At 39.7% G+C, this 23,714-nt stretch overlaps 2 protein-coding genes across 5 annotated transcripts in view; one reads left to right on the top strand and one right to left on the bottom strand.

The window, feature by feature from the left end:
- slc12a5a (solute carrier family 12 member 5a) overlaps positions 1-23,714 on the top strand; it is a 140,521-nt gene that overhangs the window by 24,020 nt on the left and 92,787 nt on the right. The gene's annotated exons all lie outside the window — the stretch shown is intronic.
- LOC124056046 lies at positions 18,232-19,301 on the bottom strand. The gene is made up of 3 exons (XM_046383128.1): positions 18,952-19,301; positions 18,731-18,823; positions 18,232-18,555 (listed from the first exon to the last, which is right to left on the bottom strand). The coding sequence occupies exons 1-3, from the start codon at positions 19,138-19,140 to the stop codon at positions 18,232-18,234; spliced, it is 606 nt and encodes a 201-aa protein (XP_046239084.1). The 5' UTR covers positions 19,141-19,301.

Genomic DNA, 23,714 nt, shown 5'->3' with positions numbered 1-23,714 from the left:
AGAGATTGTATCCAAGCCTTTGAAGTCTAGGACCCACAAATTGTTCCAGAAATAATTAGGAATAAGGAAGAAGAGTAATATGATCAAGCTCCTTACCTTTCAGCAAAATTTGCCGTTTTGAGTTTAGAAAAGGTCTCCTGTGAGATTAGTATGGATCCCTAGAGGAGCTTTTTTGGAGGAGAGTGCTTCTGCTCAATCCACAGTATGAAGTTCTAATTCTGTGGTTCAGTCAGTGCATTACTGGTTCATAAGAACTCTAGCATGTAGGAATTATTAGTAAGCATCTATGAACAGGGATAGACTGATTATCACCCTGGCCAATTATTGGATCCAATGAAATGTGAATTATGAAATGTCGCTGTGTTTTGTGAGTTATGGTTGCATTTTCTAAACTGTCCTGTTATGTGCAATGTTGTTTAACCATGTAACCACTGAAAGAGCTACAATAAGCAGCCAAGCTGTGACGAACTGTAAGTGAGGGAGCAAGGTCGGCTGATAACTTTGTATTATGACATTGCTGTGGAGTTCATTAAACAACTTGTTCTGAATAACCTATAGGGGTCAGCAGGTTATTTTACATTAGATAGGTAGCTATGTACTTAGCACAGTGATTTTCTTAGATGACACAGTGGAGAAGCTGTAAATGACAAATCCCAGCATGCTGTGTTCTGTGGTAGAGAGCTGGTTAGCTAGCTGTATTGAGCTGTAGGGAAGCATGCGGATTCTAAAACCTAAACTCTGTCTCACTGTAGGCTATAACACTACGATAGTATAGGTAATGCTAGATATTTTTGTTGTTTCTTGTGTGATTTTTCAAACTGAAAGAAAAAGCAAAGTTTTACGTTAATTAATTTTTTCCCCTTTTCGCTCTAGAGTAGGCAGGATTAATGCATTTAATAGGTGAAACTCACAAGTTTCTTCAGAGGAGCACTTCAGCGCAGCCCCCGTGTTGTACCTTGTTTTCTCTGTCGGCGCAATAATTTTTTTCTTTTTTTGCCTGTAACCTGTTTGCATTCGTGTATGATGAATATGATGTCAAAATTCCTAAATGGAATCTGTCCTTCTTCAAAATCTTCATATCTCAGTCAAGGTGCTGCATTCAGAGACCCATTCACTCCAGAGACCCCCATACATTCAGTTCCTGTTTAACAGTTTTATTAAAGACATTTTGATTACCACATGCCACATGGATATGTACACATGATGGCTGCAAAAGCTCTCCGCCCCACTGAGTTCGACTGACAAAGATTTATGGTCAGTCTGTGAGACTGTCAGTCAAACAATGGACAGCGTGACTTGTCTACCTTTTCACTGAGACAAATTCATCATTGTTTTGTTATGTTATCGAGAAACTGGGTGATTAGTTTAGAACTGAGTGGCTGCAACATCTCCCCCATCATTTTTGTAAACTGAGCAGGGTAAACAAAGTCATTCAGCAACATAATGCTCGTGGCAATCAATTTTCCACAAGTAAAGCTCAAACAATGCACTGCCGCCGCTGCTGCTAGCATTCAATAAGGAACTCTGGTTGAAACACACTGTCATTGTTGAATTTGACATGGGTTAGGTTTCCCATTTTTCGAGAGTGATATTTTCTACTGAAGAGAAGAAGTGAGTGGAGTGTGACCAGACACATTCATTCTATGAAGAAAGGTTGTAGGAAATTTAACCGAGTTTGACAGAGGAGGTGAGTGAAACAACACAAGGGCTCTACATTAAACATAGTGCTGTGATAAATGTATCCTTCTCTATGGTCTCTGCATGTATCTGGAAAATAAATGGTGTTTTTGTTCAGTGTTGTACAACTAACCGACTGTCCACAAAACGCTGATGTTTTCTTGATTTCTGTTTCCTTGTCTGGAACATCCTTGTCTGGGTTATGACCGTCTGATAATGTTAGGTACACAGAGGCACTGAGAGCTTTTCATTGGCAGAAAATGAAATTTATGAGGACGTTGCCTGTTGAATTTACAGAACAAAATGTACCCGTATTGATGCACGGTAAAAAGTGTCTTAGACAGATCTGTGGGGATCTGTATTATACAATGCATTTCTCCCTTGTGTGAATTTTTCATAGAGAAAAGAGAGGGCTTACTGCATAACCCTGTGTCTCTGTGGATACAGAGGGGATAAAAGCCCCACATTTCTCCCTTCACTTCTGTAAGACCCAAATGGGTTTATAACACTCTCTGTTCTGTGGTCTCACATGAGTTATGGCATGTTTTGACTTATCCTCAACCTTCAAATATTGACATTTTTTTAATATAAACAAGTGTAAAAAGAAATAATTTGTCATTGTCATTTTAGAGACAAAATGGGTAATGAGAAAGCAAAATTCCTGTAATTTGTTATATTATTATCTAAGCAAAGTAGTGCCCCCTCCTCTCCACACTCCATTCCTCCTTCCTCCTCCTCTGTGTATTATTCATCATAGAGGACTCCTGCCCTGCTTCCCCGGGCTATTTTTACCCAGCATGCCCGTCACATTAACTGAGAGCCCCAATCCCCTGCTGCTCCCAACAGCAAGCCTCCCTCCATCTGGATCATGGATTACATCCCTCTTTTTCTACCCTTTTTCCTACTCTTGGTACCTCTGAGCCCCCCTCCCTTTACATCCCTCCATCCTTCTTTTTATTCCCACTTCTGTTTCTTCTCCACTAACCCTCCCACTCTCCACTTCTGTCCTCTTTCTTATGTCTTTCAATCATTCATATTAGTGTTCCTAGTCCCCTGGGAATACTCACTACGCATCTCTTCAGAGCACAGTCGTTGCCTGCTGAGCTGGTGTAACAGCTTGGCTGACATACCCAGCTGCACATATCAGTCCCTATCTCCGCCACACAGTTACATTGTTTGCAGTAAAATCTTGCAATGTTGACAAGAAGTTTAAAAGTCCTTCGAGCAACTGTGAATCAGCCCCCAAACCTGACATGGATATCCAGGCAGATGTAGAGCTTGAGCCGATCTGATCCGAATAATGTGAAAATAAAAATGTTTTCCATTAAGGTGCACACATTACATTACTCACAAGAACGATAGCATGTTTTGTTTCACCAAGTATCCAAAAATCTTTGCATTTAAGTATTATGGAGATTGAGATGGTGATGGTCACTGAACCTTAATGAAGTTCTTATTTTAACACAAACTACAATAGTTTCCCTACCCAAACCAACATCTTTGTTCTTAAACCTAACCGAGCCTTGAGTGACTGACCATGACTCCTGTGATGTTTGGATGAAGTGTGCGAGGTAAAATTGCTGTTTTTATGGATGACTCTGGTGACTTTGAGGAGAACAATATAATGACTTTTTCTGGTTTGTAAGAATGTGTTTTTGCCAGGGCCATGTGTTTCGGCCTGAGATGCTGGCTAAGAGATTTATACGGTATTAATAGCAGTCCGTTTACCATTATTGGATTTTTTTTCAACTTTGCAGTGATGTTACTTGGTGGATGTTGAATTGAACCTGGAAAAGTTTATTGAGCCCACTCAATTACAACAGTACCCATACTTGTTCATTCCTCAGGTGTTGTGAGTAGGCTTGGACATGCTATGAAAATGCAATAGCTATATTTAGTATGCATTATAGTAAGCACACACATTGACCCATAGTATAGTAAAGAGAGAGCCGTTAAAATGAAGAGGCGGAAATGCATCGTTTTATAAATGCAGACACTCAGTGGTTTTCATTTATGTAATAGCCGTTGAGCCTCTATTGATATCCTCTCTCCAAAGATGAAGTTAAGCTTTTTGCACTAATGACTTCTTTTTTGAAAGTCCTTTTTTTGGAACAGTAACCAGGTTTCCAACAGGGAGTTGCAGGGGTACAAATTGCACAAAAACAAACAGTTGTCTTGTTGTCTTCCCTGCCTGCTGAGTCCTGTGCAAGCTACAAAACCAATGTAGAAAAACTCCTACGTCTTTCACAAATAGCTTAATTGCTGTATCCAAGGTGACCGATATGGTTTATTGGTTATGAACATGTTAGACTAGCTTGGAAACTGGGGAAACAATCATAATCAGTTTCTGTACATTCTATGGCTGAAATTATACTCTAAACCAGAAGATTTAAGCTTTGATAGCAGATGTTTTGATTAGTTTTTGGCTTTAGGCTCCTTCAAATGCTTGTCCGCATGTCTCCTCCTTTCCCTTTCTCCCTCCCTGCTTCCCTTTGTTTACTCTGTGACTAATGAATGTACTTCATTTGTTTATAATTAGAGTTCATGGAGTGACTTGTTTGTGTACTGGATGCTGACAGCTACAGTGCATGCCCAAATATGACCATGAACATGCACATGTACAAACAAAAATACAAGCTCATAGCCACATACCCATATACAGGCTATTGACAATCATTCAAACATGCACATAGATGCTGATTGTCCAATTATGTTCAAATGTAGCACACTGAATTAAGTTAGATTAAACCAAATTTGACCAACGGGATGGGCTTTAGGTGTATGGAAAAAGCACTATTGTACATTGTGAAAATGTGCAATGCTACATTGTTACATTCCTGCCTCTCACCCATAGTCAGCTGGGCTTGGCTCCAGCCACCCCGCAACCCTGATGGATAAGTGGTATAGAAAATGAATAAATGTTACATTCCTTGAAAATGAAACACTGCAGTAGGTTGCAAGGCTTTAGTTTGCCCTTCTGCCCTTCTTCGACTGTTAATTGATTTTTTTTCTTTTTTTTTCAACGGAACACTGAGTACAATTCCTGAAATACTTGTTTCATGCAGCCCTAGTGACAGTCCTTCAGGACATTTTTACATAAAAGCAATCCTAGGGCACGATTTCATTTAATTTTCAATGAGTTCCCTATCCCTCATCAAATAAACAGGGCCTCCTCTGAGACCCAGGGCCTGTTCATTACTGGTGGTTATGTTTCAGTCTCAGAAAACACTTTAAGAGACAATGAGGTGCTCATTCGGCAGAGTCCCCGGCTATTGAAACACTTTTGTTTATTTCTCATTCAACCCTATTTCCCTTCAAGGTAGCAACGTTAATATTTCATAAGAGCCACAAGGTTACATCATCTCTAGGTAGTGCATGTCCATTAGAGCTCAAAACAATCTCTGTATCTCTTTGTGCTTTTTCTGAGCCACTACGGAACATAACCTGTTGTCGGCTTGTTTTTCTCCATTTTGTGATTGTATTCAGATGGATGGTACATGCACTCCAGCACTTAAGATAAATGGAGGTTTATGATATTGTCTTACTGAGCTGATAAATCGCTTTGAATACCAAACTTCCTGTTGAAAAAGCAGTGTGCATGTTAATCAGAAAATGGCAGCATCCTGCAGATAAAGGCTTGTTGATGGAACATGCCCACTTGCCCACAGATCCTCTTACTAACCTAACAACTGAGTACACATGGAGATGAAAAAAGAAGTGTAAGCTAAGCTCTGACTTGCCACAGCTGAGTTGTTCAAACACCGAAGGACTTATTGCGCTATAGCAATTTTACTGTATTTTCTTGCTTTGGTCCCTATATGATTTACAAACATGGACACAAGTCTTGTCCTGCATAGAATGAGCAACCAAACAAACATTCACCTGGGAAAAGCCCACTGCTGTAATGTCAGTTCGCAGAGTAGGTAGCTCATTAGCTGCTCACCATGCCTGCCAATGTCCCCTCAGTCTGGATAGATGCTGGGTGGTCCTTACTCTTCAATACCTCTGCTTAAAAAGCGCTTAGGTTCCCCTGTTGGTCCCACAGCCTGCCAGCTGCTATCAGTCAAACATAGACACACAGACGTGGCTCTCCAGCCAGCAGGTGTATTTCTGATATTCCCTCATGTGATAAAAAATTTGCTAATGACAATGCATTTAATAACATTTAACAAATGTATTTTTTGGCTGTAGAAATGGATAACTGAATCTTCAGAGTTTAGTAGGACTACGGGTGGTTGAAGAGCAACTAAACACCATTTTTTAGCTTGATTACATCCCCCTCAAATATTCATATAATGATCTGACCTTCATATCTCCAGCAGAACCTTACTCCAGCATTCATCTATCTTTCTGAACTTGTTTAAGCCATGTTGAAGGCTAAATAATGTTCTTGTAGAACTCATAGAACTGTAGTTAGATATTAAGTATTTGGTGTAATGTCTTCTTTGGACACATAATGGTCTGTGTTTTATTTGCATGACCTGATGTGTCTCCCTGAGTGTCCCACCTATGAAGGTGGAGATGGACTGGACTTGTTGGAACTGCTTTCTTGGGAAACTTCAGCGGATACAGTACACTGAAGAGTACATGTGAATGTGCTGGGAAGACCTTTGCCCCAAACCCTGTAAAGTTGCTAATAAATGCCATTGACTGGAATCACAATTAAAAGTGGCTGTACATACAGTATATGTATTATACTTACAAAAATTCCCCCCTTGAGTTGTTAAGGTCAGACTGAGGATGAAGGTTAGAATTTGGGTCTGGACAGCCTGGCAGCAGATGCAGGATTGGTAGTCTGGGGCAAAAGATTGTCTGAAAGGATAAACTCTGGGGAAAAAAAATTCCCCTGAACTTCATTTGGACTAAGAAATCAGGAACAAAGCATCAAAGGTGTGAGTTTGGTTTTTAATTACATCACACCCTTGCATGATTCCTACAAACATCCTTCAGTATGTGACAGATGCAAAAACAGCAAGGTGAGGGCTCTTGGGACTGATGTGGTTTTCATCTTAACACTTACTGTATTACATCATCTTCTGTTCTTTGATGCTCTTTTCTGTCTTTTTTTCCTTTCTTTGCTCTCCCAGCCTTGGTCACCCTTTCCTGTCTACCTGTTCAGCTTACACCTCCCCAGCCCCTCTCTGCCCGCCTGCCTCTCTCCCTCCCTCTCTTATGTCCTCACACTTCACATTAGCTTCCCTTTTCTTCATTTGGCTCTGTCACTTGTTCTGTCACTTCGGCCCTGCTCCTTCAAACCCACTCTCCCCTTACCTGCTGACTCAGCAGCTGGTTTCTGAACTTGTACCAGGTTGTGTGTCAGGTGGGAACAGGTGATGCCACAGGGTGCAGGCTGACCTCACTGTGTCACTTTCACTCCTACTCACATCAAGTTTGTTTGAGATGCTGCCTCTCACCTCGAGGCTCCTTTCAAGCTTGTATGAGCTACATTGAAAAATGGAAAGCGCTAGCCAGAGGCAGGAAATACTGGGAGTCAGGTTTATACTGCTGTGAGATGTACCGTATATCTGTTTTTTCAGTTCAGTTCTATTTTGTGATGTGCTTTAGTTAGTTTTAATGACTATGTAATGCTCCAGTAGTATTATCCTAAGATAGTGACAGCTATTCCAAGTATGACATATTGACCTAATTAGATTAAAACATACTACCCTGGATATATTCATGTTAGAATCAAAATTCAATAAGCCAACAAATATGTATTCCTCTTGTGCTATCAAGGGCAGCAAACACAGATGGATGCTGAGCAGCAATTTAGACAAAAACGACCTAACAGCTTAGTTCACAAGTTCTCAACTCAGACGATTTGGTCCTTTGATAGAAGCTGTAGTCTTGCTATGTCTGTCTTGACCTCTCTGTTTTACCCTCCTGAGATGCTAGCTAATCGTGCTATTTTGACACACAACATAAATATACACACACATACAGAGATAATACAGTGTGACAGAGTAAGTGCTAACAAGCAAAGTGAGGCAGAGAGTGTTCAGTTTTTCCCTTGAGTATCAGAGTCAAATGTAAAACAGAATGCCCCACACACACACACACACACACACACACACATTGACACTGGTGTTACATTATGTTCACCTCCTCTCATGAAACATTCATCCTCGCTAAATATTGCATATGTTGTGAAATTTGGTTGATACACCAACCTCCTATGAATGATTAATCCCTGCTTGGTTACTCAGTTATCATTTTTTGAAAGATATCAGCCAATAAGACTAAAAGCTGCGATACTAAAGCCTTTAGAAATGTTTATCTGGATTTTCAACCAAATACAGATAATGATAAACAACACAGGAATTGTAAGTGAAATAGCTTAACTTGATTCAGGTACACTATATAGACAAAAGTACTGGGGCACCTGACATTTCAAGGACTTTTTCTGTGGGATTTTTTTGCCCCTTCATGCAGTAGAGCATTTGTAAGGTAAGGCACTGATGTTGGACCAGAAGGTCTCTCCAATACATCCCAAAGGTGTTTGATGGGGTTGAGGTCAGAGCTCTGTGTAGGCCAGTCTTTTCTGTTCTTCCACCCTAAACTCATCCAGGCATGTCTTTATGGACTTTGCTTTGTGCACTGGGGCACAGTCAGGCTGGAATAGAAAAGGACCTTGCTGCCACCAAGCTGGAGGCATAGCATTGAGCAAAATGTCTCCACTGGAAGTAAAAGGCTGAGTCCAACCCCTGAAAAACAGCCCCATGTAGAGGTGTGTCTGGATACTTTTATCTATATATTGGTTGGCCCGTGATCCATAAGGATCACTTGCCACGGTTCGGAACGCATGTGTACCGCGGATTGGCTGTGTTTTATTCTGGTGATGTTGCGATGATTGGTTCATTATTTTTAAAACAAGCGGGTCGTACGGTGACGTGAGCAGGCCAGTTTGCACGTGTCTGTTACAAGGACAGTGTGTCAGCATGGCAAGCGGAGGACCAGGAGATCAAGAGCTGGAGAGGCCATTGGCATCTTTTAAATCACCTGTATGGGAGCACTTTGCCTTTCCTGTTCGTTACAATGACGATGGGAAAAGGTTAGTGAACAAAACTGTTACGGTGTGTCAGCACTGTGGCACGAGAAAGTCTTACGAGCATGGCAATGCATCTAGCATGATGACCCATATGAAGTGACATCACCCAACTGTGTCACTGACGATGACCAAAAAAAAGTCAACACAGCAACTGATCACCAGTGCGTTTCACCAGCCTTTTCCTACAACATCAGCGTGGAATAAAAAGATTACGGATTGTTTTTTAATATCGATTGTTGTTTATAGCTGCAGACATTTTTCATTGGTGTTTAGTTTTTCCAAATACTTAATTGCACTTTTTTAAAATGTGGACATGATAAGCTGACCAGTAAAGCAACCCTTTCAGGCAGATCTTACCTTCTTGAGATGCAGCTCTGTTTTTTTATTCTTTCTTTTATCTTAGCTCTAAATTACAAAGTCAGAGGAATAAGAGTAAAGAAAAATCTCTTTCCTTACTCTTGGATGTCCAGTAAGTGTGTGTGTGTGTGTGTGTGTGTGTGTGTGTGTGTGTGTGTGTGTGTGTGTATGTGTGTGTGTGCGTGTCGGTGAAGCTCTTCCAAAGATGCCAGAATCAATCACCAGAAGGGAATTTAGTGCCGCTATGCTTCCTGCTCCAGTGGGCAGATAAGATTATAGCGTTTAGATTCAGAAGCAGACATTCTCTCACATCAGGCTGACTAGATCTACACTGTGCCTGTGGAAACTTTAGCAGCACAGTATCAACAACGTACTGCTGCCTTTTCTCTTTAATTTGTGGATGAACTCAACCAGACTTGCAGTGGACCACAAATTTCTTCAGTGTCTGCCGTTCCAGTTCAGCTTGTATGTGTGTATGAATAGCTGCTGTCTATGTAGCAATTGTACTGACTGAATTTGGAGTTTACTGGCTTTAGCAAATTCAACAAAACCTCTTGGTGCATGTACAGCCTCAGGCCACAGAGGCACAATACTGATGAGGGAGCTGATTTTTTTTAATGGAAGATCTAAGTTTCAGTCTCAGCATGGGATTCAGTCTGTGTTTACTAACCAGGCTTTCTTCAGATTCAGAATAAAGACTATCTTTCCCCTGAAACTCTTAGTGAAATGAAGAATGTATTGCTGCTTGTCCTTCACTTCATTTCAGTGTGATCACTTTCTGTATCTTTTCCAATTTTACTTGCCAATTTTCTGATCTTGCACAGGAAGAACAGCAAATTCTTACTGTCTTACAGCAGATTATTGGCTAAAACCAGCATGCAGTTGAGGATTTTTTTCCACGGGTTTTCACTTGACTTCTTGATGATGTCTGCATAGTGATCACTGTAAGTTTTTCATGCACTAATATGAATTATGTAATATTTTTGTTTCCCAAAAGATGTTGATTATTGATTGCAGTTCTTTAGTGGAACCCCCAAAACATATGCATAAATAAATAAATGAAAAAACTGAAAAATACTTAATTATCTTGACATGCAGGGGGCATGTGCAATATTGCAAAGGTGAGGTAATGCATTGTCAGTGAGTGGCAGTTAAATACAGAAGCATGCCGTAACCTGAAATGATCTACCCCCCTGATATAGTTGTAATTCTATCAGCCACGGGCCGATCTGTAATCTTATTATCTGTTGTTAACAGAGTTGGGTTTGGGTGGGGGCTCGGCAGTGATGGGGATCTCCACAGGGCAGATTACCTCTGCATTATCCACTCAGAATAGGACATTATCACCTATCAAAAGCCAGAGGTGTCAATTGATCCAATCAGATTGTCCCTCTAGTGATGCAGGCCACTCCCATCACCAGTTAATTGTAGAGAAGATGAGACACTTTTCCTCAGTGGGAGCTGGTCTGTTACTGTGCTACATGTTGCTCCACAGTGGAATGACATGCTTCATGTGAGAAGGTTTGACCTCTGTGAAGATGGGAGTCATTTCATTATGTGCTCAATGATTCCTTTGTCGGCAACTGCGTCTCAGTTACTGCTGCTAAGGAAGTGTTATTAGCAATCAGCTTTAAAGCTCAGCTTGTTAAGAGGTCTACTGTTTTTAATTATATTGAGCATGCCTAAATGTCAATCCTGCTTTATCTTTAATACCAGGACACATAATTAGGAAATGCCTTCTCCTCATATTAAGTTTGATTGTGTTTGATCATGTACTAAGTAGAACCCTCCACATTTAACAATAGCTAATGCACGTGACCACTTTCTGATTTTTTTTTTTTTCACAGAAAAGTTTTGAAATGTACCTTTATTTAGAAAGCTCTGATTTATGTTGTTTACCTGAGTTGCACTTCCTGAATCCCTACAAGAGTGGTGCAAGTGCAAGTATCTATAGCTGCTGAAAGCTCCTCCATGTTTACCAGACAGCCTCTAACTGTGCCTGTCTGCTGTTTGGTGCTGAGCAAGTAGTGTTCATTGGGTTAAATTGCAGCTTTACTGTTTTGGTTCACTCAGTTTAACCATTAGCTGAAAGTTTCCTTAAAGCTCTGTAAAGCCAAGAGGAACTGCATATTCAGGTGATTACCGTGTATGGGTTCATCACTACAAGCACTCCCTTTCTGTATTGCCCCCTTGTTTTCACATTGTCATTTTGATAGATGATTGAAATCAGCGCTTGACAATGCAAGTATTTCACTTCCCTTAGCCCCTGAAAACAGATATGGGTAAACCAGAAAAATAAGTTGTGAGCACTGGTAGTCTCTGCTAATCATGCAAAACTACAAGTCCCACATTCCACAGTAGAGTTTTCTATCATTATACAGCGTGACATGTGAGAGGAATGTGAACAACACTGACAAATGTAACAGTGACAAAAAAGTGACAGTGAATGTGAGCAAAGCAGAGGCAAAAGTGAGCAGTAAATCGTCAATCCTGCAGTAAATGTACAATGTGACAGTTAATAAACACCGCAGCTTCTCAAGAGCAAGAAAACTTTGTTGTTTCCTGACATGCTGGAGGAATGAACACAGTTTTCCCTGGAGTATGAATCGCCTACCATCTCTCCTGTGCTTCTCCACTACGGTCTGGAAGCTGAGAAAGAAGGACTACATCTGCTGTACACTCCACTAAATTTTATTTTTAGCAAAAAGAGGCATGTGTCTATGTGTGTATGAGGAACAGTGAGTCTATTTTTATTTTGTGCAAACAAACACAAGCCTTTCCTGCTTTGAGTCAAATGTTATCTAACTAACTATTACTACTACTATTACGGTACTACACTTATTTTCTTTCATGATTGAGGGCAGATAAATTCTAATATTTTGAATATGTTAAATATTTTACTGATAATTAATTATTTCATAGCTTTAAGCGCACATATCCAAGCATGGTATAAATATGTGTGTGGTAAATTGTTTGTTAATGAACTTTTACTGGAACGTTTTTCATTGTGTTCCTAAATTTCTTTGTGTGCCCTTTCTTTCTTTGTGCTATGTTTTCATGCTGGAGCACATGTATTGCTTTAGAAAAGATTTAGCAGTGAGCCATGGAAATATTGATTATAGCTGCTTTAAAGGTTGGGTGTAATGGAAAAGTGACCACAGGACAAATGATAAATCTAATCCCACAAAATGTTGTGGTGAGCTTCACCCAGTGTGCAGGATCCCTTCCTTATTGATTGGCCATGTCCTGCCACTTGGCTTCCTATTCAGTTTTGTAACCATAAAGTACAATGCATTGTTGGTGCTGCTTTTGTGCGAAGGTCTGCCGATTGGTGAAGAAAATATTTTTTGTGACTGTAAGTGATTTAAATACAGAACATGGCGTATGCTACTAACTACCTATTCAATGCCTGATCCCCTCTCCACCTCCCCGAGTGCAGTTGAGTATTTTTGGTGGAAATGTCAGCTTATTGCTGACTAGTCTGTAGGTGTGCTGTTGCAGAGCAGACTGAAATAGAAACAAAGGTCATTGTGGCATAAAACTAACATCAGATTGCCTAATGTGGGAACAATAATGAGATGACCTTTCATCAGCAAAGCATATCTTGCTGTGGTTTTAAGCACATACAGTAAAGCTCATGAAAGCAGTAAAAGTTCCCCAGATGGGATATAGAGTAAAACCCTTTTTAAGATAGAAGTGAGGCATTGCATTTTAATTTTGTATATTTCATTTGCCACTTTTCCTTAGTTCTGGTCACAAAACATTTTTTTCATAATGGCTGACCTGTTTATGCATGCCCCATAAATCTGTACAGCTGCACAGGAGCAGAGCAGATAAATGTTGGCCTTTTTGAAGCTCGCTAGAACTCATATCCTGTGGCCCTTTATGGGAAATAGTGCGTTAAAAACCAGGCACAGATCACACCTGGCTGCTAAATATGTACGGGTGGATACCCCTACATTTATATATCCAGTACTTAGCACTTTTTTGAAAAGTGTTCTTCAACGCACCGTGTGTACGTAATAAAGTGTCTTGCACTACCTAATACCATTATAATAAAATTTTAGGTCTGACAAGAATGTTCTAAATTGACTCACTTGAGCATTAGAAGGATTAGGAACAACAAGACTCACAAGGCTCTGTGTCTTATCTTTTTATTTATGCTTTGACTGTCCCGTCTCAGTCTTGACTAGCACAGCAGCAACATAGCAAACTTTAAGCATATACATTTTAAAATGCTAACCATAAGAGCCATAAAATTAGGTCCTTAAGAGTGCAGTGCTCAGACCTATTCTATCGGCATAGGACTAGGTTGGTTTGGTTTGTGTTTGTAGGTGTGTGTACAAAATTAGTGGCAGCCAAAGTAGAAAGTCTATAAAAATCTTAAAGCCCACACAGCTTTAACAATAACCCTTTAAAACCATCCTACTTTAGTATTGCAGGCAGAACATTATAAAAAGTTACACAACAGATCCAAACTCATAATACACAAAATATAGATTTCTGCCAACAAGTCCAAAATCATTTCTCCTTTCAAACGTATTGTTTCCTCTTGACAGTGGACCAGATGAGCAACTGAAACTCATCAGGGATGTAAAATTCTACTGTTCTACTTGTGAACATTTCTTTGTTATTTTTAACACAACATACATTACATTTCTACACATTTAGCAAATAAGCTGTCGGTTCTCTACTAAGATTATCCCTTTGATCATGTTCCTGTGAAGCCTGAACAAACGTTGTTTTGTGTCACACTGGATGAATCGCCCCCTTCCCATCTCAGTCAAGTGTCTCCTTTCTGATGTAAACAGAGATGTTCTGTGCTCTAAAGCAGCTTACGTGAGCAGCCTACAATACCTTTAGTATGTTGCTCCAAAGAAGGAAGTGCCTAAAGCACCTTGGTGTTTGTGACATCATCCATCCATCCATTTTCTATACGATTATTCTTCACAGTCGTGCCGGGGGGATCAGCTGACCGCGGTCAAGAGGCAGGGTCCACCCTGGACTGGTCGCCAGTCAATCTCAGGGCTGACACACACACCTACACACATACACACATTCACACTTAGGGGAAATGTAGAGTAGTTGTACATGCGCAGAACCTCATGTACATGTTTTTGTTGCTTTCGGGATTGAAAACCCACGCAGACACAGGGAGAACATGCAAACTCCACACTCAAGGGCCCACACCGGGATTCAAACCATCCAAATCAAGGTTATGGGCCAGGTTTACTATGAGATAAACAGATGTTCAGTAGAGTGGAGTAGGTGGAGGTGGAGGTGGTGTTAATAGGGATGTGAATACAGCAGTAAATGAAGACAAACACACACTTAAATATTCTGAGAAGCAGCCTTTATTGATTTGACAGATCATTGACAATTAGGTTCATATTCAAGTTTCTGATAATCAATTTTTCCTTATATACAAGCTCATTGCACATTTTTTCTTACTGTGGTCTTAATTGCGGCTCTTGTGAGTCCCATCAGAGCAGTGTTTACGTGTTTTCCTCATAAAACGGACAGTGACCTCAGTAAATTTAGCTGAATACATAATCAACCAATTATTATTCTCCCCTCATGCATATGCAATGAGGAGAGAAGTGCACCTAGCAGACACTCACACAAATGACACTCAAACTGTGACCTCAGACTGGTGCGTCTGCTAGATAAATACAGCCTGTGTCTGGGGCAGAATACGCCACACCTGTGTCTAAAAAGCCTTAGTAAATCAGGCCCTGTGAATTTTGTATACAGTTTTCAGAGAAGAGATTGCCTCAATATTCTGGTTTGAGCAAACAGGTTTGATGATTATTGTGGGTAGGCCAGAAGATGTAGGGCCATGCATGGAAATTAACGCTCATTACTAATGTTCCATGCTCACTTCTGCTCTCACTTCATTTTTCTCTCTCTCTCTCTTTGTTACTCCATGTGTTCTCTTTGGAGGAAATAAAACTGGGTCATATCTTTTTCCTCCTCCTTAGTGACTTGAATGGAATAAATAGAGAAAATGCGTGAATCAACGGGGTGCTGGTGGATGTATTAGGGAGGTAGAGATGTGTGCATGAGCGTATAGGCCTGTTCATCCACACACATACGCACACACACACACACACACACACACACACATACACACCCTAACCTGAAAGCAAGTCTTCACCCTAATATTTAATGATTTACATTGTTGGGACGTGCATTTTGTCTCCATAAGTAAGGGTCCTCACAATGTGACCGTGTAAACAGTTTTTTTTTGTCCTCACAAATTCAGGAATACGCATCCACACACACACACACATACAGAGTTGCAGTACTTAGTATACCTTTGCAAATATAACAATGTATGACACTCGTCCAAAGCACTTGAAACATATCTCTCCTCTCTCAGTGCATCTTATCCACCATTGTGTGTCGTTTTCTTTCCCGCACAAGGTGCTTCTGCTTTTCTTCCTGCTACGTCTTTATCTAGCATTTCAGTGGTTAGAGCTTGGACTGCTTGCCGCCACAGCTCAATACTTCTGTCAGGTTCACCTTTTTAATGTGGGAAGATGTCAGTCTTCCTCCTTACACGCACACACTCACACACACACACACAGATTGAGAGAGACAGAGATAAGATACACACACATGCTACAACATCTTCAACGGTAGTGGAATCACGAGATAACTAAAAATACAATACTGTCATGACGCTGTCCTGCACATGATAGCCTAATGATACAATCCCTATAGCCTGACTCATACTGAACTTCTGAGGCTGACACAGGCTGAGGCTGACAAGAAAAAAATATATGTAATGAGGATCACACTTTGAAGCTGAAAAATATTTCTGTAATGCTTCCTGGTGAAAATACAAGTAATAACCTCATTTTGGTACCACAATCTCTTGTTAATTATGGGCCAGTGATAGCAATGTTTCTGTAATAAGACTGATGTTTCAGCACAGCTAATTCGTCTGATAATTAGTTACACAATACATGCAATTTTCACATAAAATGCCTAAAAACAACTATGTATTTTGAGTTGTGTACTTACATTAACCCAAATGTTTCCAGCAATGTTCAAAGCCAGTGTTCAATGCAGTGTTCATTTGGTCGCCTCAGAGAGTGAGGAAGGAAATGTAATGCCAGGGTAAGACTAAAGTGGTTGTGCTGTGTTTTATTTTGTTCCTGTTGGGTTTGGGTGATCATGAAGCATGCGAGTTTATGACAAAATTGCCCTTTTTTTCAATGGAGTCTGGTGCATATTTGCGAGTACACTATAGTAACTGTTTTTGTTAAACAAAAAGGATTTCATTCATCAATAAAAAACCTTTATCTCTGTAGGGATCCTTTCTCAAACAACAGGACAAGGATAAAAATTCACTGGAAAATACTCTAGTGATTTCTATAATTTGTGCATATAGCGAATGAAATAAACACAAATACTATATAGTAGCACTACTACAGTACAATATTTGTAGGTAAGTCCACATCCACACCTTGTATTTTAAGTCCCTACAATATGAGAAAATAAGCAAATAAGCTACAAAAATGAACTTGATTATCATCATGGTAATGTGATAATTTCAGTGAATCTCAAAACACACAACTATGTTCATTTGCATCCTGCATCTGATATTTTTCATAGAGCTTGCAGTTTTTGCTTTTATTTCATCTTAAATCCATCAAAAATCTTTAATTAACGCAGTGCATGTTTGAAACTATATCTTTCAAATATATCTTTTACACATCAGTCCACACACATAAATATACACTGCTGTTAACACACTCATCATGTAGGGAAAGTAGATGACTTCAGTATTTGTCAGTTTGTTTCTGAGCCAGCAGCTGCTGTGGAAGGATTAGGCGATTAGAAAGACAACGCTCTGAGATTGGCCAGCGGGCTGCATCAGATAAAACATGCACTGATAAAAATATTGTGCCTGATCTACTTAAAAAAGGTAAGGCAACTTTTTGCATCAGATTATTATGTAGATAAAGCAAGGCTAGTCTTTGTATAGGCTACTTACTTTCTTGTGTGTAAGAAATGAATTTTGCAAGTAAAGTCAATATTAACTTATCAGGTAAAGTCAACTTAATTTTTCAAGTAACATCAACTTAGTTTTGCAAATGAGTGAACTTAATTTTATGAGTAAAGTCTATATAATTAAGCTAAGTTGACTTTACTTGCAAAATTAAGTAGACTTTACTTCCTTAAACCATTTCTTACATTCCAGAAAGTAAGTAGCCTGTACAAAGACTAGCCTTGCATTATCTACATAATAATCTGATGCAAAAAGTTGCCTTACCTTTTGTAAGTAGATCAGGCACAATATTTTGTATCATGCTTGGTCTACTTAAAAAGTTAAGTATGTGTCATCTATCTGTTGGAAATGACAATCTACTTATCACATGTCAAGATATGTTGCCGTGGACCTAAGTGTTGACCATACTGATAAATAGCCAGGAGCTGGAACGATTAGTTGATTAATCAATTAGTTGCTAACAACTAAATTAATCGTCAACAATTATGATTTTTTTTTTTTTGTCATTTTTTTAAAGAAGAAAAATCCCAGATTCTCTGATGTGAATGTTTTAAATTGTGGACTGTTGATTAAGACAAATCAAACAGTGATTAATTTTTCACCATTTTCTTACATAGTATGGACCAAACTACAAATCGATTTATCACACTGTATACCATGAACAAGACCCACATGAGTCAAACAATCTTAGGTATAATTATGCATCTTAACCCAAAACAAGACTTGGAAGTCGTTTAGCTCAAATAAACAAATTTATTTGACAATAAGAACTGAACTCTATGAACTCCAGACATACTATTAGAACCCCACTGACAATCTTTCTTAGAGATCAGAACACTATAACTAAATGAAATCCTAGCTGTCAAAACAGCTACATCCATTATGTGTGCCATTTAAAGTGCAGAGAACAGATAGAATGCACAATACATAACAAAATTAAGCATGCACCAGCATCATCATATTCAATCAAATTAAATATTTTCCAGCATCACAGAATAAAGAAACAAGTAGTATAACCTGAGAGAGTGCATTGGGAGAACCTAAGAATGTGCAGTGTAAAACTAACTGTCAAACTTGATAAGAGTGAGTTCACTCAAATCCTATACTTTCAACACCATCTGTGTGGCTTTTAAGCATGCAAACAGACTTTGAGATCATGGACTTTGGAGGACATTTTTTTGTTTGCATCCTCCAGCTCCAAAAAGATCTTCTGAAAGACCTCAAATGTGTATTTCAGTTTATTAGGGTACCTTAGTTCCAAGGCATAGATAAGGCCCATCAGATAGGTGCAAGCATGTGCCACATCTGGGATACCAAAAAGGACTTCTGCTCCCTCGATGGCTATTCCAGCTTGCTTGGGGAGACCATCCCTGGCTTTGCTGACCACAAAGATGCCGAGGACAAATGTAGTAATGGCTTCTTGGACAGCTGCAGCATCGTCGTCATCGAAAACCTGTGAAATACACCAGAGAGAATAAAACTTATTTATTGTATAGTAATGTTAAGGATGCATAACTCTTTGTTAAATCTACAAAATAAATCTTGTCAAATTATCAATAACAGCTATTTTTTACACAAACGTATCTCATACTGACAGGGCTTTGAATCAAAAGTTATATTTTCTTTACCTGGAAGTCCTTGATTAACTCTCCAGTGTTTTCACCAAGGTAGAGAATGAGGCCTCTGATCACAACTTCTCTTCGGGACTCAATGTTGCTGTCCTACAAAAATATGAAATGAGATTACTCATTAATATGAGAAATATGAGATTAATATAAAATATGAGATTACAGATGTCAGAAGACAACTTCTTAAAACTAACTACTACTACACTGTTGTAAATACATGCCTCATTCAGCATGTCAAGGGTCTCATCAAGTTTCTTCCCAACGGCTCCACCCTTCCTCCTGTACAGGCTCAACAGCTGGGGTGTGTATTGGTCCAACTTGCCCAGGAATGTGGACTGAAGTGGCTTCAGTGTGATCCTGCGGAATTCCTCCTCAATCTGAGAGACCAAGAGACAAACATGTAGAAACATAATGAGATACAGAGAGAAAAGAATTACAGACGCACATGGGCAAGAGAAACAGATTAAAATGAGAAGACATGATTAAAATGTTCATTATACCTGGGAAAACTCAAACAAGGCAGGCCATCGAGCTTTGAAGTCAATCACAGGTGGTTTGTTGAGGATTACATCATTTCGACACGGTGAGAAGGTTTTTGCCATCTTTTCATTTATGAGTTTGTTATTGTCTCTTTTCTTGTACTCATAGAGAATCTCCACTCGCTCCTTCTCAAGTGTTGCATCAGTTTCACCTTGAGAGTGGGGTGGGAGGTAGTTTACCTCAGATTTCGTCGCCTTTTTCAAGTGTCTACACGGAGTGCTGGAGTCTGCAGCCAATGTTTTCTTTCGAGAGTTTACATTTAGCTCTGGTAGTCCAAGGTGCCTCACCTTTGCTCTGTAATTGCCAAGCTTATACGTCAAGCTGTTGTGCCAACTATATAAACCATTGAACGATACTGGGTCCCTCAAAGATGGGTGCTTCGCAACAAGGGCCTCAGCAACCTGCTCCCTTTGTGCTTGTGAAGGATAGGCAGTGTAGACAAAGATGCTAGCTGCTAATTTGTCCAGAATGTTGGATTTTACTGCAGGATTGTTGAGTAAGGTTCCGTCCTTTCTGTAAGCTTCATTTGCAGTTTGCAGAATGAGTTCAGTGTCAAAGGAGAAGGTAGGTATCTCAAACTGAGCTGGCCAGGACTCAGAGTGAAGGGAGGAGGTGCTCTCTGGAGAAGACAGAATTATGGTGGATGCTGTGGAACAGGTATCTTCCGATGACTCTGCACGACTGCAGTCAGTGCTCTCTTGGAGTCCTTTAGCATTCAAACAATCCTCAAATGTTAGTGTGATCACTGGTTCAATAAGAACCACCTTGATAGTGTCTTTGTCCTTTATGTCCTTAGTTTCAAGGAGACTAAAAAACTGACCATCGAAATCTTGGTCCTGAAACTGAATACTAAAATCTTGTTCAATTGCAAATGTCTCTTGTAAAATATTCTTCAATTCCCCCACAGTCTGAGGGATTCCTGAGGGCAAGGTAAGCTTGCGAATTTCTTCCTGCAGTATGACTCGAAGTCTGACAGACATGTTGATTCTGTAGTAGGAAAAAAAGACAAAGGGTTATTTTGAATTTAGGCATGCAAAAAATTCATTTACATCTTATTACAAAGAGATAACTTAAAAACTTTTAAAAAAAAAAAAAAAAAAAAAAAAAAGAGAGCAGTATTAAAACGCATAAGAGGCATTCTCAGGTAAATAAATCACTACATTGAACACTAAAACAACCTCTTAGGCAGGTGATTTTAATGTTGTGGATAATCAGTGTATGCAATAGAATGTATGTCCAGAATGTATTCAACTGGCTCAACCACATTAAAAGTCTTCTTATAAAACTCCTTTCTTTTGTAAGATGTGGCAAGAGGACCATCAGCTCTTAAAGCTGTGCTAATTGGGTTTGACTCACTCAACTGTTTGACTAAATCGGAGACAACTAGGTTATCAAGTACACAGTCATGTTTCCTTAAACCAGGCAGGATTGAATGATCTTAATGTTGTACCAAATGCATGCTTTGGGTAACTACCCAGTATTGGCTGAGATGGTGCATTGCCATTTAAGTCATTAGGTAGCTGAGCAGGCTGCTTTGGGGCAGCACTTGTTGGGGAAGGTACAGGAGAAGCAGTGCTTGCTGATGCTAAAGTAGTAGTTATGCTAGCTGCTGTCTCTGATGTACTAGCAGCAGCATCATTGCTACTACTATCAATACAGACAGGAGCAGCACTGTACTTTTTAAAAGCTCTGAAAAACAGATGCATTACACAGCATTAACTTTCTCTTTGTGAGCTGCTGAAAGCAGAGAGGAAAATAAGCAAGCTGGCTTTGTAAAAACCGCTGTGATTATTTGAAACAAAACAGTGCGGAACTACAGTCTGGTGTGCCTGCGAAAACGCTGCTGCTTCTGCTGCGTTCAATTACACTCGGAACTTGGAAAGATCGGGGTCGGAAATTCCGACTTCCGAGGTAAATGTGTTTCACTGCGCAACCTCGGAAAACATGACTGGCCACAGTAAGTTGATGTTTGTTTGGATGTCTTTCGAGCATTTAAAATACTTCTAAGGAAGTACATCAGCTACTTAAGGGAGAGAGGAAACGAGAAACGTCATATTCCGAGTGTAAGTGAATGCAGCAAGTCCGTGGCCGTGCTGAAACCTGAAGATACACAGCGGAGATGAGAGGTGTCTGATGTATCGTCTCCATTTTTCGGCGGATTTTTCCGCTATTGTAGATATTTTGTCAACTTGTAATATATTAATTTTGTGAGGATATTAAAATGTTGTTTTTTCAACTTCTAAAATTTTGATTTGAGGGGGCAAGACATTTATTTGAGGGAGCCGGCCTCGGTTACAATCTTCATGAAACTGAATGTGATGCATGATTGTCTGATGACAGTAGTGTTTCCTCATTACTTTTTATAACTTCTGGACACTGCTTCAACAAAATAACAATTCTCCTTTTCATACATTAATAATTGCAAGTCGCTTTTTGCGCAAGTTTACTTTTTAATTCTGCAACACTATGAAAAATAGAAACTGGCGTCCCTGCTGGCGCCGGCTAATTTCTGGCGGTCCTGTTGACTGGCGTTCTGAGCCAAAGCACAGGGAAAAAAACACATAAAACATTATGAAAACTGAAAAGACAGTAATATCTAATCTAACTAGCTACTTGGCAAACTTTATTCTTACCTTAAAGGTTAGTCGACTCAACCATACGCTCAGCCTCTGGAAATGTGGCGCTGTTTTCATGCAGGAGGTACCCAGAATGCATGTCGGTTGGCGGGATTACGGCACGAAGTAAATGAAACAAGTTTATTGTTTGTTGAGTGTTTGTACTTGAGAAGATCGACTGGGATAACTAAAAAACGCTTGTAAATTAAAAAACACACAATACTTTGTATTTTGAACAAATGCATATTAATTTCAAACGATACATTTTCATGTAAAGATACAAACTACGATTTTTATTGTTAATTTCACAGATTTAATTTATGTTAGGTTTACAAATGCTCAGAATCACTTTTTTCAGTGTGTTTAGACAAACAAAAGCCCGGCTCTGCTGTGTCGGGACATCCTCAGACCACTTTGATCTCCACGCTCTTCCTGTCGAGGTTATAACAATCTCCCTCACATCTTCAGATGCCTGTCTCCCAATCAAAGCCTTGTCAGATGTGTGTGTGTGTGTGTGTGTGTGTGTGTGTGTAGGGGGGTGGGGGGTGTGGGGCTCATTTCTCTGAAGCGCCCCGGCTATTCTCAGCTTAATTACTTGACAGCCCCTCTGAGGACCAAAAGGTTCTGCCAGCCCCGCAGGTTTCTGCACTTAACAAATCTCTGACACCGTAAAGATGTAGTGGATTCTCTGCTCTGGTGAACATTATGTTGTCAAGTTATGTAATAATACCCCATCCCCTGGGGTTATGGCGGGCAAATTTTCAGCTTTCAAAAGTTTTACCCAACTGTGCAGAATTTACTTCTGCCCTTCTCGTTCTCTTTGTCCTTTTTGCAAGGGACAAAGCTATGATTAGATTTGTTTGTGAAGGACAAACTTTGATTCAATAAAGAGAATTAACACTATGGGTGTAGACTTGTTATTCAGTTTGGCAGCGCCAGGTACACTGATGGACAGCAGTAGAGAGGATCCACCCAGCCACATGAATACCATCCATTATCGTCCTCCTGTAAATAACCTGTCAGAAGACCAGGGCTTATATCAAACAGTCATGTCGTTTTCTCAAGCCGCATCTCACAGTTTCATATAAGCAGACTGGTAATTATATTTCTCACTGTTTGTGCATGCGTGTATGTTTTATGTCCTCAGACTTGCCGTAGGAGGATATTAGACAATTTTTTGAGCAGAGCTTGATCAGATTTACAGTTGAGAAAGAGAATAAGACACATGGGAAATCTAGTCTAGCTGAAGTCATCAACAGAAGTGCTTGAGTAGTGTGCTAACGAACTGCATTCACAGATTGTTTCACTAAGGCTCTGCTGTAATGCTGCACACATCAGGCTCACATTATGTTTATGCAAGTCATTTTAATGTTTGCATATTTAATTCCCAAAATGGCTGAGACACAAAACCAAAATACATTATTTACGATAATGCCTCTTCAGTTAGATTTATTGCAGCCATCATCAAGTAAAGATTTAACTTAGGAGAGCTATTTTGGGCCGGTTAACTCTGCTCATGTGAAAATAGCTAAATCAACCCAACAAGCAAACACAAAACCCATCATGATTGTTGTCATTTTGGGGATTAAACTGGTGGCTTAGATGTGTCTAACTCGAATGCTGACTGAGCCTTTTCTGCCTGAGATTTTTGACAGATGAAGAAAGTCTGTGTATTGCATTATTTAAGTGTAAGTGCCTTCACTCACTCAAAATATTTTTCTGATTTCAAACACTGAGGGAATTCAGAGGGAATATTAGGGATGCTGTTTTAGCTCAAAACTTTTGATGTACACTCAGGGAAGACAAGACAACAACGCCTTTTTAGCTTC

Source organism: Scatophagus argus, chromosome 3, assembly GCF_020382885.2.
Source record: "Scatophagus argus isolate fScaArg1 chromosome 3, fScaArg1.pri, whole genome shotgun sequence".
NCBI classification, from domain to species: domain Eukaryota; kingdom Metazoa; phylum Chordata; class Actinopteri; family Scatophagidae; genus Scatophagus; species Scatophagus argus.
This window is presented reverse-complemented; position numbering and strand designations above follow the sequence as displayed.

Bases quoted from the DNA above. Each gene is read 5' to 3' on its own strand.
- LOC124056046 (XM_046383128.1), bottom strand. From the start codon at position 19,140: ATGTTTCTACATGTTTGTCTCTTGGTCTCTCAGATTGAGGAGGAATTC. The intron at 18,824-18,951 runs GCATGTATTTAC...ATATTTTTGTAG, and splicing joins CCCTTGACATGCTGAATGAG to GACAGCAACATTGAGTCCCG. The intron at 18,556-18,730 runs GTAAAGAAAATA...TGTATTTCACAG, and splicing joins AGTTAATCAAGGACTTCCAG to GTTTTCGATGACGACGATGC.